The 15,782-nt window shown below is 36.4% G+C and overlaps 1 protein-coding gene across 2 annotated transcripts in view; it reads right to left on the bottom strand.

The window, feature by feature from the left end:
- Ascc3 (activating signal cointegrator 1 complex subunit 3) overlaps nt 1-15,782 on the bottom strand; it is a 312,592-nt gene that overhangs the window by 165,009 nt on the left and 131,801 nt on the right. For both annotated transcript variants that reach the window (XM_060373328.1, XM_060373327.1), the window contains exons 15-17: nt 7,908-8,099; nt 7,381-7,605; nt 920-1,039 (exon numbers count right to left, since the gene is read on the bottom strand). In XM_060373328.1, coding sequence (XP_060229311.1) covers nt 920-1,039; nt 7,381-7,605; nt 7,908-8,099 — 537 coding nt within the window. The remainder of the gene's footprint in view (nt 1-919; nt 1,040-7,380; nt 7,606-7,907; nt 8,100-15,782) is intronic.

Here is a 15,782-nt window from a genome sequence, read left to right as displayed (position 1 = left end):
GGGGTAAAATTCAAATATGAAAACCCAGGGATAAGCAGCAGTCTCGGCACGAGTTGTTGCTTCTGTCTTAAAGGTCATGAAATCTACTGCACATGAAAAGGAGAAACAAAAGTAAAGCTCTGGGAACAAATTCAGATGGGTGTTTCCAGTAAATGGAGAAACATTTTGAGTTAAACTTTTTTTTTTTTTATAATTTTGACTTAACAGAAGTGAATATCCACATGATGATAGTGAAATAATGTTTTCATTAGACCACAACAGGATTTTATCTGTAATTAGGAAGCACTTACAGCACATAAGCAGAGTTCTAAGGAAAAAAAACTAGATCATATGGAGTCTGTAAGCCATATGGACCACACAGCTGTAAAGCTCAGAGGAAAGGCTGTCACCACGTGTATCCAATTCTCAGTCTGCCTATGCACTGATACATGAAAGTGAGCCTGGCCTCCAAAGAGTCACAATGATAACTCATCGCTGCCACCATTTAAAAAGTTCAGAATAGAGGATAAGCAAATTGATAAGAGGAACAGAATATAGATAGCATAAGCCTATAACTAAAACATGGCCATAAATTTCTTCCTGCCTAGTTTACTCGCAAACTAATTTATCAGTTTAAAACAAACATAATAAAACACAACAGCAAGTGGAAATGTATCTAAAAATGGCATGATCATAACGTGAATAGGGAGTTAATAGTATTAGTTGTAAGAAATTTAAAGAAAGTGATGTGATTACCGGGACCAATTTCATTTTTCTCCGTGTTCTTTTAAAAAAAATTACAGCTCTGAAATTCTCTTCCAGGTCTCTAACCCTTTTCCAATGAGGCAAGAGTAACAAATATTTGTTTTCACATTATGAAAAGATCATAGAAACCAAAAGATGGCTTGAGGCCTTCCCCCCCAGCAAATGAGCTTTCTACCTGGTACGCTTTATGACTGACGCCATATGCTAACGGATTCGCTCTCATCCGCACATAGAGATAAGTGTAACTTATCCACTTCACTGCTTCTTCCACGTTGGTAACCGTTCCTAGAGCGATCTGCAAATCAAAAACAGAGCAGAAATTAAAGTAATGCACCAAAGAAAAACATGAATATTACAGCAAACAGTACTTTGCCAGACACTAAGCTTTGAAATAAGGTCAGTGAACCGTTTTTTTTTTAAACACAAACAAAACTGGTAGGCACATTATTTCCAATTTATTAAATATCACTCCTGTCTCGTTTAATTAAAAATGGTTCATTGAAAATAATGTCTGAAGGCTGAATTTCTTTAATTTTACGGCTTTTAATTTTTTCCATGTGTGGAGTTTAATTTATACAGTATTATCCAAACTTTCCCGTTATTTTTTCTTATTCAGCTAATATTGAATTAATTTTGGTTTCACTTAAATTTTTTGAAAATGGTGATTACAACTGCCTTGCATGTGAAGGTGTAATTGCAGTGTATCCGAGTTTAAGGCCAGCCTGGGCAAAAGAGTGACAAGATTCTGTCTGAAAAGCAGTAACAACAACAACAAAAACAAAGATGAAAACAACCACCCAACAAAACAAGGAATGCTATTATTTTTAAGAAAGAATTTATATGTGTGAACTATAATAAAGAAGGAATGTTTTAGATTATATTCAGAAAGTAAATGTAATGTGCAATATGGCATTTTGCTTATTTTTCACATGTACTAATTTAATGAAACCAACAATTAATGTTTTAAAAATACATCTGACATGATATCTATAGAGAAAATACTTACAGTGACATTAACAGAGTTTTAATGAGATATTTAGTATGAGACGTATCTGATTATCCAGTAGACCAACAGGAAGCAACAGTGCTTTCTGGGAAAGTGTCCTAAGTGTGAAACTTGACACCTATAATTTTTCTACAAATCTTTAGCTGAATTCACCTCTAAGAAGAAATGTGCTCTGTATAAATTATTATAACTTAGGAAGAAAAATAAAAAACAAGAAAAAGCAACTGAGGTACCAATACTAAAGAAACTGAAACTTCAATTCGCTTTATTTCTATATAATTTTTACGGAGCAAATTATGAAAAGTCATTTTAGCATTTATATTACAAAAACCTCCTCTTTGCTTTAATTCCTCTAATTCTAATTTTGTATAACTGATTCTGTCAGCTACCTATGTGGTGAGCTGGCAATGTGGTGCAGCAGCCGAGAGTATGCTTAGCACACAGGGCCATATACTGAATCCTTCACACTGTCCCACAGCCCCATGAAAAAAGCTAAATTTGAGCCAATAAGGAGCTTTGTAAAATCACTGAAGAATTAGAGGTAGGACAATTAAATGATTTCTGTTCTGCACGGGAAAAAGAAATTTGTTTTAAAAACAAGAAAAAGCAACTGAGGTACCAATACTAAAGAAACTGAAACTTCAATTCGCTTTATTTCTATATAATTTTTAGGGAGCAAATTATGAAAAGTCATTTTAGCATTTATATTACAAAAATCTCCTCTTTGCTTTAATTCCTCTAATTCTAATTTTGTATAACTGATTCTGTCAGCTACCTATGTGGTGACAGAACAGTCAAGGCTCCTTGACTCCATAAACAGTCAAGGCTCTGTTCCCTGTCTTTGGATCCTTTTCCCCTAGCTGGACTGCCTTGTCTGGCCTCAGTGGGAGAGTACGCACTTAATCCTGATGGGACTGGGGGTTCCAGGGTGGGTTGGTACAGCTTAAGGGAACCCTGTTCTCTGAGAAGAGAGAGAACAATAAGGAGAAAGGGCTGGTATGAGGGTGTAAAGTTAGGAAAAAAAAAACAGGCATATCAATGTGGATAGAAAAGAAAGTTTCTATATAATTTATGCACTTATTATTGTAGAAACCTTAATTTGCAATAAAATATGATGGTGTGTATAATGTCTTATGAAGTATGAACTACTTCCTTATGATCATTTAACATTATTTTAAAATGAAAGAAATGAAGATTTTATAAAACACAAAATAAGCTTGATAAGTAAATTAGTGGAAAAAAAAGACAGGAAATAGGTATTGCTCATCTGCTCAAGAAATGCGAACGTTGTAATCATTCACAAAGAAAAAGCATTAAACAGAAAAACACATGTTTATTTCATGACACATCTTATTTCGAGGCTAGTCCTTTATCGCCACCTCGTGACAGAAATGAAAAGTTTCTCATAACTATACGCTGCCACCTGGTGACAGCTTCTTCATTCTTCATAGCATATATTTGAAATTTATTCATTCATCATAGAAGCCACCAGTAAGCATTCTGTACATCAATAAGTGCACAAAAACATGGTCCTTGGCCAGATGAAGGTCCCTCCACATGAATTTGGAACATATAACCAGCGGGATCCCTGCCTCACAGTGAAACCATTCAACAGTGGTTTTCAAATACTGGATATGTGAATGATGAAAATGTTACACTATAAAGTCCATTAAATAAAATATAACTCATCCCATTTGGATATTTAGATATAACACTTCATACCTAACCATTAAAGCCTAATATGTAAGGATATTTTTATTATTTATCGTATGTATGTTTGGAAAATTGGTCAAAACCATATACAATCTAAGTAAAAATTTATAATATATATGTATGACTGTAGGCATATATATATATATATATATATGCTTTATAATACATGAAAAGAATTTATCACACCAGTCATGGCTGGAAGCATATATAGGACTAATTATCAAAGGACTACCAAAAATTAGTAAATCAATTGTATTATGTGCCATATATTAAAGTAGAACAAGCATATAATATATTTTTCACAAGTCAACAAAACAGAAAAATTAGACACTGAGGCAATGAGGGCAGAGAACTTTTGCTAGAGAGCCATCAGAGGCAGACTACAGAAACACTGTTATACCCTGGCCTTATATATATATATATATATATATATATATAAGGCCATATATATATATATATACATATACTCAACATATCTATATATATATATAAAAGGCCTTATATATATATGTTGAGTATATGTACATATGTACAATATGTATGAATATTCATACAGTATGTATGCTCACCATATAGATGTGGGATTATTACGAATATACATTGGAATATAGGAAAATTATCCTAACTTTAAAGAATGGCTTAGATTTAAAGGAGGGCTTATTAGAACAGAGTAGAGGCGTAGTGTTGTCCTCTGAAAACATGTTAAAAGCTTCAAACACTTGCTTTTCTCTCAATGCAAATTCAAGTGGCTTTATAAAGAGAATGCCCTTGTGACCTTTCATCTCCATGATTTTGGAGTCACCTCATTAGGTGTCATTGAGCAAAGCTGTGCATAAGACATTTGCTTTCAAATTATACTTAATGTATTCATCTCATTAGTTAAAATTATATTCACAAAGACAAAGCCATTAGTAGAAGCAATATTCTTTTTTAACTTGATCTTTGCATTAGCCACTGATAAATCTGAGTCTGAACGAAGATGTGGTGCACACAAGTCCATGATCTTACTAATATAGCACAGATTCATGCTACAAGTTGATTCATACTTGGTTTCTAGTTGTATCAAATGTAGTTTCACATTCAACTTATATTATCAGGAAATTTCAGTTAGATCAAGGCAAAAAGAAATTAGTGGCGACTATACCTCACTATAAAGGCTAAAAATTTCAAAATATGGATGTCCTTTGTGTAAATACATAGAATTATAGTGAAGTGACATTTCTGAAAATGGCATTGCTATTAAGTAGTTAATCATGAACATATGGACCCTCATTTACTTTGTTTCCCAGGGCATGGCTAGTTTCATTGATGATGTTCTATTATTTTAAAAGATAACAACAGTGTTTGACTCAGTTTGTATCTCCTCTATATTTGCAAGAGCACTTGAGTTTACTACTTAAAAAGTGATGAAAGATATTAGTTCTAAGTTGACAAAATTTAGTCCCCGCAAACTCTACAATAAAGCTATCTAGATATCGGTCTTCCGTGGGGTTCCTTCTGCTGTGATAAAAGTCCATAACCAAGAGCAACTAAGGAAGGAAAGAATTTATTTTTTCTTAAGCTTACAGCCAGGGAAATCAGGGCAGGAACCTGGAGACAAGAGTTGCTGCAGAAGCCATGGAGCAGTGCTATTTACCGGCTTGCTCCTCACAGCTAACCTAATCTGTTTTTTTTTTTTTTATAGCAATTAAGACCACCAACCCAGATTTGTCACCAATCACCGTAAACTTGGCCTCCCATAAAACTAATCACTAAGCCAGGCAAAGCGGCGCACCCCTGTAATCCCAGCACTTGGGAAAGCAGACGCAGGCTGATCTCTGAGTTCGATACCAATTTGGTCTACAAAGCGAGTCCAGGACAGTCAAGGCTACACAGAGAAACCCTGTCTAAAAAAACAAAACCAAAACATTAAGAATATGGATCACAGGCTAGCCGGTAGACCAATCTGATGAGGTCATTTCCTTAACTGAGGTTCCCTCTTCCGAACTTACTCTCTAGCCTTTGTCAAGGTGACATAAAAACCAGCCAGTACAACCTGCTTGTTTTGTAAAAGTCAGAGAAACTATTGCTGGCATTAAAAAAGTTTAGTCTAGCTCAAAGGAGAAAGTAAAACAACAACACAAGGAAATGTATTCAATTTAATTTATTACATTTTATCTAAGATGCCCCAAATCTAAGCTCTATCAAATAAACTAGATTTAGAGTTTAATGGACCCATGTTTGAATACTATTTTCAAAAGTCAACTTAAGTGATCTTAAGTTGTTACAGATATCTGAGGATATTACTGGGCATGGTGACTGAGAAAATAGGAAAGCTTATGAGACATCCATTCATTACCTTCCTCCTTTTCATTTAAAAAATAATTAGTGTGTATCATGTGTGCCACGGCATAACTTTGAAAATCAGAAGCAATGAATAGTAGTTGGTTATTTCCCTCTCTCTCCCATGTGGGTCCTGAGGAACAAACTCAAATCCTAGGCTTTAAGACAATTGCCTTTATCCCACTGGCCATCTCCCTAATGGAGGATGTCTTAAAAAAAGAAAAGAAAAAAAAAATCTCCCATCATACCTCCCCGAACTTTATCCTTCTGACCTCAGACAGTTTTCACAGACAAAGCTGTTTTTGTTCTTTTGTTGTTGCTGCTGTTTGTTTTGTTTTTTTCTTGCAGCAGCAGCCTGGCACCCACTGTATTTTCTCCTTTGCACGCTACTGCACTGTGCTTCCTCCAGGAGCTCTGATGCCACTATGGCCACTCTTCTTGACAGAGAAAACCATGTGAACGTGCTTTTCATGCTTCAGAGAGAAAAAGTGAAGAACACAGGCAGGATGATGGAACAGACACTTCCAGAGGCTGTTAAGAAGTATTTGTGAATTGAGCGGTGGTGCACAACTGTGATGCCAGCACTCAGGGAGGCAGAGGCAAGCGGAGCTCAGTGAGTTCGAGGCCAATCTGGTACAAAGTAAGCCTAGGACGGCCAAGGCTACACAGAGAAACCCTGTCTTGAAGGAAAAAAAAATAATGATTTGTGACTGTGTTTCCTTCATTTAGTTCATGCTTGCATAGAAGCAACTGAAATAATTAACAACCTTAGGCTAAGAAAACTGTCATAGGAAAGTACCAAATACCACAGCAATAATTAAAAATGCCACGAAAACTAAAAACACAGTTAATGTTTGTCATGTCTATGCTAAATTGTTAAGAATGTTTCTATTCTTTGCCAGTTAAAATGTTAGATACCCAGGCTGCTGAGATTAGTTAGGTTTGAGCACAGAAAAGTTATACAAACACACATGCAAAACAAACTATGTTACTCAAGCTCAATCATAGTTTTATATCATTTATGTAAAAATTTTTATAACAAGCTAGCAAATGATCTAATAAAATAAAGTACTTTTATAAATCTTATAAAATTTTATTAGAAAAGCAAAATACTAATACACATTGCTACTCCTGCTATTTGTTTCCCTAACCTGCACAGATTAGCTTGGATTCTGATCTAGAGCAAATCTCATGGTCGGCAACCAATCCTTGTCAGTCTTGTGGTTAGTCTACACTGCTGCGAATTAATCAACATTCTGCCACTCAGCATATTATTTTCTTTCTTTTTAAAGATGGAATTTTGAGTGTGTGTGTGTGTGTGTGTGTGTGCGTGCGTGCACATGTGCAAACAGATGTTAGAAAAGGGCCCAAAGCGGGTGTCAGAATCCTTGGGGCTGACCTGTCAAGGTGGTTTGGAGCTGTGTGATGTGGGTGCTGGCAAACAAACCCAGGTCTTCTACAAGAGCAGTGAGCACTCTTAACTACTAAGCCATCTCTCCAGCCTCTAGTTTGTCTTTTGACACACAGTATAGTCCGAATATTACAAATAAACAATCAATTCAATCTTTCCCAACATTTGACGCCTGTGCTCTTACCTCTGCATTTAGGTTATCTGCAAGGCTTTCCAAAAACTGACTCTCAATGGGGTTTTGTTGAGTGAGCAAACTGAGGTAATGGCTGAGTTTATCATGTGTTGTTATGATGATTCCTTCCCCAAATTTGTCAAATTGTGGTCTTCCAGCTCGACCAAATATCTGCATGACATCTAAAATTCCAAGGTCAACAAAGGAGCCTCTTTTGGCAGCATATATTTGTGTTCCCTAGATGAGGAAAAGTTAATAAAATTTACATAAACACACATATATAATCCTGAAAATCTGGAACCTGAAATAAGACAAATATGGAAAGATTTCAAAAGTATACTTTAAATAATCCCTTCATCAGCTGGGATAGAGTTAAGTTCTCTATTATAAGCGAGACTTCTACTGAAGAAAATAATTCTAGATAAAACAGCATTTAGTCAATGAAACAGACAAATCACAACATTTCTCTAAATAAATCAATTCAGAGGCTTGATTTAACAGACACACAAATCCATGTGCAAAGGGAGGTAAGCTCCTACCTTAATAATGACGGCATGTGCAGGAAGATTGACACCCCAGGCTAACGTAGCTGTACACACTAGGACTTTGATGTGACCATTTGAAAACAAGTTTTCAACCAAATTTCTGTCTTGCCGAAGCATCCCTGCATGATGAATGCTAAAGCCATCTAGGAATAATTCTCGCACTTGCTTATTTCTTGACTTTTGCACCTAGACATTATAAACATAAAAGGGTAAATATTTAGCATTTAAAAGCAATTGTTATTTGTCTTGCAGTTGAATGAGTTTATCAAAGAAGGCAAAATTGTTTCAAAGTTTCTTAAGATATAACTTGGTTAACAGTGCTTTATACAAAAATAATTTTATGTCTTAAAAGTTGGCCATATCAAAACATGATGCAAAAATCTTAAAATGAAGAAATAAAATACAAACATCTGACCCAGCTGTGGTTTCGTTTAATCAACTAATATTTTGTATAGTTGTTTTGTGTACTTCCAGAAACACTTGACTAAAATTAAGTACCTCTATACCTCACCTCTTTAAGAATAAAACCAGAGTTGCCACAATGCCAAGCTGCACAGCATTTCATCCTAACCCCTGCCCCGCTTACCAATAGCCACATAGGTCAGCATTTTCTAAGTCTCTTCTAAAGAATCCATTGTACATTTCCACTTCCCATTCTAAACCCACTACCTGGAAGACCTAACGGAATGCGCAGTGATTCCTCTCAGTCTTCTACGTTCATCAAGTGCAGAAACCTTCAACAGCATTCACCTACAACTGCGTTCACGCTGCTCTTCAGCGGAAAGGTATTGACCACATTTCTTCACCACTTTAAATTTTCCCTGTTGGTATCTGTTCTTTTTCTGGTTTGAACTTGTGGGATCTGGGTAAGTTTTATAACAAACAGTTTTATGAACTAGCTGAAGAGACTCACTAAAGAAGTATTTCTGTAAAATTGAAGTGGTTAGAACAATACTTTTAAAAGCTGTTCAATAATAAAACCTTTTTGGGGGGTATTAGATCATGGATTTATTTATTATTGTTGTTTTGGAAGAAGCTTATTATCAATAATAGCTTATTTCTGACAATTTCTTTCATATACAGATATGGCAGGGAATGAGAGTCAGGGAGTTGGGATTCTAGTCCAGCCCCTACCAAACTGACTGCATCTTTTTAATTTCCAAGCAATCAAAGAAAAGATCACTTTATAAATTCTGCTTCCATTAGGTTGAGGAAAAATTAGTGAACTGCACCATCTAGTGGCACTGAAAATAAATGACAAGCTATACACTTTGAAAGTCCCAATCTCTATAAACACACCACCAAACACCATCTTCACGTTCACTGAGAATGCACTCGTGTTTATCTTTGTGTGGCATGGTTAGCCTGTGGAAAACATAGCACGCTTTATGAGTAATGTCTGCCATGCACCATGTTCGGAGCACTCCTTGGATCGCATCATACTACTGAAGAGTGTGGAGTGTTTATGCGAAGAAGCCTTCTGCCTGGTTGGAGCTGATCAGCGTAGTTGGGCCTTTTAGGATCGATAGTTTGTCCCCTAGCTCGGGCCACAGCAATGTGAGCAATTTCTACTACACGTCCTGATTCCCGAAATCTGTGGTACCTTCCCTATTATGATGGGCTGCAACTCTTTGAAGCTGAGCTGAAATATACTTGTCCTCTTGAGTTATTTCTGTCAGGTCACAGAGATGCCAAGTAACGAATGTCCTATACTTGAATCACATTGCCTTTTTCCTTTTAGAACTGAGATATTATTGTCAAAGTCCTTGAAGCGTCTCCTATGAACAGCAAAGACTGCAGAATATTTGCTAAAAGATAAAGGAATTCCTTCAGAAGGCAAAACAGGAAAGGCCACTTGACCAATTCCGCTTCTCTAACATTCAAAACTAGGCACTAAGAGAACAGACAATCGTATTGCAGGATGGTGCCTGCTTCTGTTGTGACCTCCCTGTCGACTGCCTACACTAGATGTGCTGTCAATTTAGAACCCTGTGACAGACCTCAGTAAGGATGTGATGAGACAGGATGTCACTTCACACAGAAGGATGTAAGTGTGATAGGTAACAAGGCACTCTGGACCCAACGCCTCCTACAGCACTTGGGCTGTTTAGTGACCAGCTGCAGGGGTCCCCACCAGGTGCATCGCATCGATCACATCTTTGTGTGCAGTGAGGAGACACCTAACAGTCGCTTGTTTATATATTCCGTGCATTTCCTTTCATTGGATCACAGGCAGTGATGACAATCTTAAAATAAGCCTGGGTATTTTATTTATTTTTTAAACTCCTTCCTGGCTAGACAGTATTTTGTAACATATATTGAAAAGCATTCTCAAATATTCCATTTTATACATAATAGCTATGTTATTAAGATCAATAAAATGATCAAATATATTTCTACAAAATTTGCCTTTCTTATGCCAGAACATATCTCCCAGAATTAAAAAAAAAAGGGGTTGAAAAGTAAACATTGTTTTTAATTTCATTTAAAGTTGCCAACTTGCTTTCTAAAATTATGTAATTAATTCCTGGCTCTAACAATATAAGAGTGCACTCCACCCTGCAATCATATGACACAGAAGTCACAGCTTAGTTACTTATTTTAATACAAACACAAGATTAAGGATCAGAGATTCTCATGGGAAGATACGCAGAGTAATACTTTTATCCATTTATGCACAAAATAGTCAAATGAGATTATTTCATGCCAAACTTAGTTATTAGTATTTTAAATTAAACTCTTAAGAAAAAAACCTAATAACAAATAGTGAAATACAGTAGAGACTAAAAAAAGGAGAAAAGAATTCATAATAGAATCAAGAAAAAAAGAGTTAAACAATTACTAAGCATTGCATGATTTGTAGAACAGTGAAAAAGGCAAATACACAAACTACTTAAGATATAATGAAGTTATGATAAAGGTAAGTGGGCAAAGCTCTGTCTTTGAACTATAACCTGATGAGAAAAGGCACATAGATAAAGCGCAGAAATAGAGTCAGGTAATAACAAGCATTTCCATGTTAAATCTTAAAACCAACAGGGGAAAAAAACCTAGGACTACTTAGGACTAATTACTGGATAATTGAAATAATTTTCAGAAAGATGAAGGATTAAATAATGAAACAAACTTTTAAAAGACGTTGGAATCCTGGAAGAAGTAGGTACGCCCTTTATATATGACACATACTGCAGAGATTTTCTTCATGGAAAAAAAAACGTTTGTGCATAAGAAACAAAATCTAATGCTATACAAAAAAATCTGTAACATATCTGATATTACATGCAATTTAATATACAATAAACCAAGCACATGACAATTTTTAAAAAATGAAATATAAATGACTAATGCAGAAAATGGTCAGTTTATCACATACGTAACAAAACGATGAAAAATTAATAACGAAGTAACAGAGGTAGGCATATAGCTCAGCTGGCTGAGTGTTCCCCTAGCTTGAGGAAATATTTTTTCTATCACCAATCCAGGTAGAGTACACCACCTACAATCCCAAGGTGGAAGCAGAGGGATCATAAATTCAAAGTCGCTTTTGGTTAGAACAGGGAGTTGGAGATCGTCCTAAGACACACGAGACCCTATTCCAAAAATGTGAAAAGGGCCAGTGAGATGACTGAGCAGGTAGAGGCTCTCACCAGCAAGCCTGATGGCTTGGGTTTCATCCTTGAGATGTACACGGTGGACAGAGAGAACAGACTCTAGCAAATTATCCTTGGGCTTCCATGCTAAATAAATGTGTTAAAAAAGATTTTCTCTACTAATTTACTATTAATCTGAAAGCTTAAATGTATCTAGTACTAGCAAGGTTATGAAAAAGGATGTAGCTTTTAGAGGAACATGTGCTTTGGTGGGTAATATGGGATAACTCACCAAACTTTTTTTTTTTAATTTTTAACTGCAGTATATTTTTATTTTTACTATTACTTACATTTTATTAACTGTTTATCCCAGCTATATCCCCCTCCTTCGTTCCCTCCCAATCCCACCCTCCCTCCCTCATCTCCTCCCTGCCCCTTTCCAAGTCCACTGCTTGGGGAGGACCTCCTCCCCTTTCATATGACTTTGTTTTATCAGATACCTTCAGGACTGGCTGCAAAGTCCTCCTCTGTGGCCTAACAGGACTGCTCCTCCCTTGGGGGGTGTGGAGGTCAAAGAGCCTGCCATTGAGTTCCTGTCAGAAATAGTCCCTGTTCCCCTTACTATGGGAAACGAATTGGTTACTGAGCTACCACAGGCTTCATCAGAGCAGAGGTTCTAGGTTATATCCATACATGGTCCTTGGTGGAGTGTCAGTCTCAGAAAAGACCCCTGTGTCCAGATATATTTGGTCCTTGTGGAGCTCCTATCCTTTCCACGTCATACTAACTCCCCCTTCTTTCATATGATTCCCTGCACTCTGCCGAAGGTTTGGTTATGAGTCTTAGTACCTGCTTTGATACACTGCTAGCTAGTCTTTCAGAGGCCCTCTGCGGTAGGCTCCTGTCCTGTTACTTGTTTTCTCCTATGTCCAATGCACATCCTATTTGTCTTTCTAAGTGAGGGTTGATCATCTTACCCCGTGTCCTACCTCTTGTTTATCTTCTTTAGCTCACAAAACTATCAAATTTATTACATAATGAGAGGAATATTCCCAGGACATATAATTTAAATATAAGAAACTCATTTGCTTCATAATATTACTTTTTCAACTTTGCTTTTACTATAACACAAGTGTCCTTCTTTGTGTTGAAGGAAAATTCACTAATTCTTTTGATCCTCTTGACTTATCTAGATATTTATATTATTTATGCTTTTATTCCTCACATGCATAATTAGCGAACTTTAGATTCTTTCTACTCAGCCTCTTCTGAAGAGTTATCATAGAATATTAACATATCACTTCTGCTGTGAAAAGAAATAAAACTTTGTCTATGTTTTTCATTAAATTTCTTATAGACATGCCATTTCAAAGGCTAGGAACAATAAAAACCTATTATCAGGATGGCATGAGTACTAGATAAATGGAAAAAAAAGGCAATAAAAATGTACTTCATATATGATGAACAATATTATAACTATTAAATAGTAACTATGAATTATCTACAAAAGAAGCAGCTCTGAGGACTGAGGCGTAGGAAGTAGCCAGGTCCACAGTATGGCTCTCAAGGCTTGGCTTTTAAATACAATAGAGTTTTTTATTTCTAAATAAATAAAAAAGACTTATGAATACCAAGCTTATTTTTCAAGGATTCTTACAAACTCATGATTGATAAATAACTCAGAAACACAAACCACAAAATAAATGCTTTATAACAGGGTATTTTATAAAGAAAACAAACAAACAAACAAACAAGTATATTGTGTGGCTCAAAACTGAAAGACAACCTGATGTTCAAAACAAGTGCAGGTAATTGGGCTTGGAATTTAAAACTTTAAAAGACAATGCTGAAATCCACAGTGTGGTCAGAATGGCAAAATATCCTTGATTAAAGCAGTACTTCTGAAATATGTTCACCCAGGCAGTACATGTGAAATATGTTCACTAAGTGAACATAACTGTTCTTGGTTGGCAACATGACTACCATCTGGAATTAACAAATATCCAAGTTGCTGGGTACACTTGTGAGGAATTTTTCTGAATTAAAACATTTGAAGTGGAAGGCCCACTTCTAATCCAGATCTTTAAGACAGAAAGATATCTACACCTTTAATCTCAATATACCTTCAACTGTCAGTCTATATAACGGTCATGGAAGAAGGAAGCTGGCTCTTTGCTGCTTGTTCTTGCTCTCGCCTCTCTAGCAAGTCCATTCATTCCTTCACTGCCATTAACATCTACTTTTCTGGGAATCCAGTGTATACTGAAGACCAGTTAAGACATCCAGCCTCCACAAGCATCAACTACCGGATTCTTGGACTGTCTGTTGGCAGACAGCCATTGTTGGATTAGCTGGACCACAGCCTGTAAACCACTGTAATAAATGCCCTTTCCATACATATAATGATTCATTCTATCAGTTCAGCAAGCCACTATAATAAATTCTATTTTTTCTCTCTCTCTCTATTTTTTCAATCTATCAATTCTGTTCCTCTAGAGAACCCAAGATTATATACTAAGGCATATAAAAACACATAAAATCAAATATGTACGCTTATAGCTATTAAGCAAACAGTCTGTTAAAGCTTATTGAAAATACATTTGGAAGTAATTATGCCAATAGAAACCTTATTTTCATAGGTTTAAGTTCAAGTTAGGAGAGATTTCTGGCTAAGAAACTAAAGTACTTGGTCGTCTCTATTATAAGTACCCATCTCCTGTAGCTCTAAAAAAATGTTGAAGAATCAGGTACATATCTGACCACAAGGCCATAGTTGCCTAATCTTCATCAAAACTGGTAGTAAAATCTGCTAATAAAAAAATCGTAAGATACTGTTGTTATTGAAACTACTTGAGGCAGCGCCTTTTATATTATAATGGAGACATAATCACCCAAGAATCTGGGTGACTTGGAGATGGTGATCTGGAAGCCTGAGGCTTTGCCTTCTTCACAAGGATGTGGGTGACAGACTGTTTGAAAGTCCTTTGTATGTACAAAGCACAGCAGATATTGTTGTCAGGATCCCTTTACATTCTTAAAGACCTTTTCTTTAGTTAGGTTATAGTTGGCAATATTTTTAGAAGCTCAAACTGAGAAAGTTATCAAATTTTAAAATAATAATAAATTCATTAGATGTTAACATAGTTTATATCTTAGCTATATTTAAAAGGTAGAAATAATCCTTCAGTTATAGCTATCCACAGAAGTGGTAAGTGAATATACGATTCATTCACACCCTTTAGAAAATAACTGAGATCCTATCTCAAACAGACAAACAAACAAACCAACAAATACAAGTAACCAACGAAAGAAACAAAAATTAGTTAAAAGGGGATGAATAAGAACAAGTTATTTATGTGTATAAAAATATCCCAATAAAACGCTTTCCTTTTTATGTGTGCTGGCTAATCTTGCATCAATACACAAACCAAAGTTATATGAATGGAGGGAATCTTAATTGAGAAAATGTCTCCTTAAGATCCGGACCTCTGAAAGATTCTACCCACCAGGGTATTGAAGGAGATACTGAGATTCATAGCCAAACTTGGGCGTAGTGCAGGATAAAATATGGAAGAAGAGGGAGATAGAAAGACCTGGAGGGGACAGGAACTCCACAAGGAGAACAACAGATCCAAAATACCTGGGCCCAGGGCATCCTGCAGAGACAGATACTCCAACCAAGGACCATGCATGGAGAGGACCTAGATCCCCTGTTCAAACGAAGCCCATTGGCTGCTCAGTTTCCAAGGTCAGATAGAAGGAGAGGAGGTCCTCACCTATCAGGGACTAGGCATACGGAGAAGAGGGAAAGTATGGGTGGGGCCGGAGGCCATTAGGGAGGGGGCTGCAGTGGGAATACAAACTGAATAAATTGTAATAAATTAAAAAAATCTGGCTGTAAGGCATTTTCTTAATCAGTGATTGATGAGGGAGGCGTAGCTCATTTGGGTTCCATCCTTGGGCTGGTGGTCCTGGGTTCTCTAAGAAAGCAGGCTGAACAAGCCGTGGGGAAACAAGACAGTAAGCAGCACCCCTCCATGTCCTCTACATCAGCTGCCGCCTCCAGGACTGTGCACTGTTTGGAGTTCCTGTTCTGACCTCCTTTGGTGATGATCAGCAATGTGTAGAAGTATAGGCTGAGTAAACCCTTTCCTCTCTAGCTTGCTCTTGTTCATGGTGTTTCATCATGCAATAGAAATCCTAACCAAGAAAATATGTTAACTTTAAAACATTTAAAAATATTAAGTCACAAAAGTTAATAGATCTGTAAAATTAACTT

Source organism: Meriones unguiculatus, chromosome 20 (genome assembly GCF_030254825.1).
Source record: "Meriones unguiculatus strain TT.TT164.6M chromosome 20, Bangor_MerUng_6.1, whole genome shotgun sequence".
In the NCBI taxonomy this organism is placed as follows: Eukaryota; Metazoa; Chordata; class Mammalia; order Rodentia; family Muridae; genus Meriones; species Meriones unguiculatus.
Note: the sequence above shows the minus strand (reverse complement) of the source record. Positions and strands in the feature narration are given on the sequence as shown.